The 2,690-nt window shown below is 38.0% G+C and overlaps 1 protein-coding gene across 1 annotated transcript; it reads left to right on the top strand.

Annotated features, from left to right (window-relative positions):
• The first annotated feature begins 1,094 nt into the window (after positions 1-1,094).
• On the top strand, positions 1,095-2,690 carry LOC120356206. Its single transcript, XM_039445098.1, has 2 exons — positions 1,095-1,370; positions 2,154-2,690. The coding sequence occupies exons 1-2, from the start codon at positions 1,170-1,172 to the stop codon at positions 2,688-2,690; spliced, it is 738 nt and encodes a 245-aa protein (XP_039301032.1). The 5' UTR covers positions 1,095-1,169.

The raw sequence follows: 2,690 nt of genomic DNA, 5'->3' as shown, positions 1-2,690 counted from the left end.
GCAAGAGAGGTCAAGGAACTGAAAAGGAGAGGTCGATCAACAAGACGAGTCCATTCCGTTGAAAATCCATCACACAAGCAACGACAACGACAAATATAACGAAGAAACAGAAGAAAAAGAAGAAGAAGAAGAAAGAGAAAAGATGATGATGATGATGATGATTATATTGATGATGAGGTAGGAAAAGGAGAAGAAACAGAGGAAGAAGATGATAATGAAGACAAGGGAGAAAAAGAAGAAGGAACAACTGAAACAGAGAAACATGTGATAACCAATAATGATCATTTGGAGAAAGAAGGAGGAGAAGCGAGTAGATTGGAAAAAACATCACACATTCCAATTGAAGACACAAGTGAAATAACCGTATCGTCTACAGCAGGTGATACAAAACGTAGATGGGACAAACGTTTCTGCTGTCCCTATTGCAAGAAAATGGTTTCTAAGCTGCCTCGGCACTTAATGTCCCTGCACAAGCAGGAGAGTGCAGTTAAATCATTTTCCGCGCTTCCTCCAAACGATGCCAGGAGGAAGTCAATAATTGAAACACTCAGAAATACTGGCAACTTCATCAATTTTAGTGACATCATTGAAAACAAAAGTGGGCATATCATGCCAAAACAACGAAAAAAGAAAGTGTTGAATATCAGAATTATCTCCGTGCCCTGTGTGCAATGTTATACTGATGAAAAAAAACATGTATAGACATAGAAGAGTGTGCGAAGAAAAAAGGTCGTCAAGAGCATTGACAAACGTCACAGAAGAGGTTGAAGCATTCACGGGAATCAGAGGTTACCCATTCACGGGAATCAAAGGTACATTGAAGTATTAAAAAGAAGAGTATTTAATGGGATGAGGAAGGATAATGCACTGGAAGAGATTGAAGCTAATCAGATAGTTTTGAAGTATGGGGTTGAACTGGTAGAAAAGCTTGAGCATTTACCACAGTTTAAGGAGATTGTGAGGAATAAACTGAGAGATTTGGGAAGGTTTTTGGTAGTGCTGAAAAGAGAGTATCACGAGGTAGAAGGGATTGAATCTATATTCAATCCCCAAGGATATGATAAGGTTGTTAATGCGACGAAAATCTTGGGCAATTTGATCCAAGTACGAACAGATTCGATAAGCCAACATTGGCCAAAAAAACCGGTGAAGCAATCCAAAATTGCGCCATGATTGTGAAAAAAATCTGTATCCGTAATGGTGACAATTTAAGAGAAAAGGATTTGGATGGCTTCTTAGAGCTTTACAAGGCGGACTGGAGTCGGCAGATTTCGAACAAAGCCATACTCAGTATCAATGAGGGGAGGTACAATAAAGGAGCAATGCTGCCGAACTCGAATGACATGAGAATTCTGGGGGATTTCCTACAGGGGCCCGTTTCCCAAGGTACAAGTAGGTCTTGTGCCAACCATGGTTTGGAGAACAGCTGATTACTAGCGTTTCACAAAAGCAGAATTGTAAACTTGTAGTTACAAGAATTTCTACAAGTTTACAAGTGATTTGCTTGTTACAACAAGTGTTTCACAAAGATTTTCATTGTAGCCAACAATTTTTGTCAAAATTACTTGTTCGTGACTATGAAATTTCTACCGAGGTGGAAAGCTAGGTAAGGATTTACAAGGATCATTAAAATAATTGTAATATTCAATAAATATTTCTAATAATCAAAAATGCCTTATATCCCTTTAAAATTCATTATTTGGAAATATATGCATCAGGAAATCAAATTTAAAAATTTCCAAAATAGTTATTAATGTGTAACCTCATAGTTATGTGTACTATAGTATATATACACAGTATATATAGTATACATTATAATAGTACATCTACTATATTATATACAGAGTACATAATATAGTGTGTAGGTTACAAATTCAGCAATAAATGAAGTAGACTGTACAAAAACATTATATTGCTTTCAATATTTTCAAAGTAATTATTGAAAAGTACAAGTACCTTTATAAAGGATGAAAAAAGGAAATCATCATGAAAATAGGTTATGTTTACTATTGAAGTACTTGTAGACTTGTAAAATTGTAACTTGTAGATCATAAATTTTTGTGAAACGTGAGTACTTGTAATCTTGTAACTACAGTACTTGTTCGTAACCATGGTTGGTAACAATACGTGTACCTTTGTGAAATAGGCCCCAGAAAGAAAGAGAGGCAGCCGTTGATAATTTGAAAAGAGAAGCCAACGCACAAACTTATAAGGCTCTGGTGAAAGTGGCGCTGGCCAGCATCACAATATTCAATCGTAAGAGAGCTGGAGACGCTCACAGCGTTACTATCGATTACTATGTTAACAAAACGCGTGAGCCTCCTCACCAAGGAGTGCTAGACTGCTTGACTGAGGACGAAAAGTCACTCCTCACCAAGTTTACCAGACTCGAAAGCAGGGGAAAGCAGGAATCTAAGATCCCCATCCTGCTCCCCGAGACTATGGTAGAGATGATAGATTTGATGATAAGTTTGAGAAATATTTGTGGGGTGAAGCCCGAGAACAAGTTCCTATTCGCGGTACCCGGCACTCCCAACTCGTATTATCGATGCTCCGATGTAATAAGGGAAATGAGAAATAGAGCTGGGACAAAATACACGGAAAGAATCACACAACCTCCATGCGTAAAAAGCAGCCACTCTCGCAGCTGCCTGTGGCTTAACGAGAGAACAAGTAGAAGAGCTGGCTAG

The sequence above is a fragment of the Nilaparvata lugens genome, unplaced genomic scaffold (assembly GCF_014356525.2).
Source record: "Nilaparvata lugens isolate BPH unplaced genomic scaffold, ASM1435652v1 scaffold6155, whole genome shotgun sequence".
Lineage (NCBI taxonomy): Eukaryota > Metazoa > Arthropoda > Insecta > Hemiptera > Delphacidae > Nilaparvata > Nilaparvata lugens.
Note: the sequence above shows the minus strand (reverse complement) of the source record. Positions and strands in the feature narration are given on the sequence as shown.

Excerpts from the sequence above, each read along its gene's own strand:
- LOC120356206 (XM_039445098.1), top strand. The coding sequence starts at position 1,170 with ATGATTGTGAAAAAAATCTGTATCCGTAATGGTGACAATTTAAGAGAA. Across the intron at positions 1,371-2,153 it reads TTCTGGGGGATTTCCTACAG|AAAGAAAGAGAGGCAGCCGT; the intron begins GGGCCCGTTTCC and ends AATAGGCCCCAG.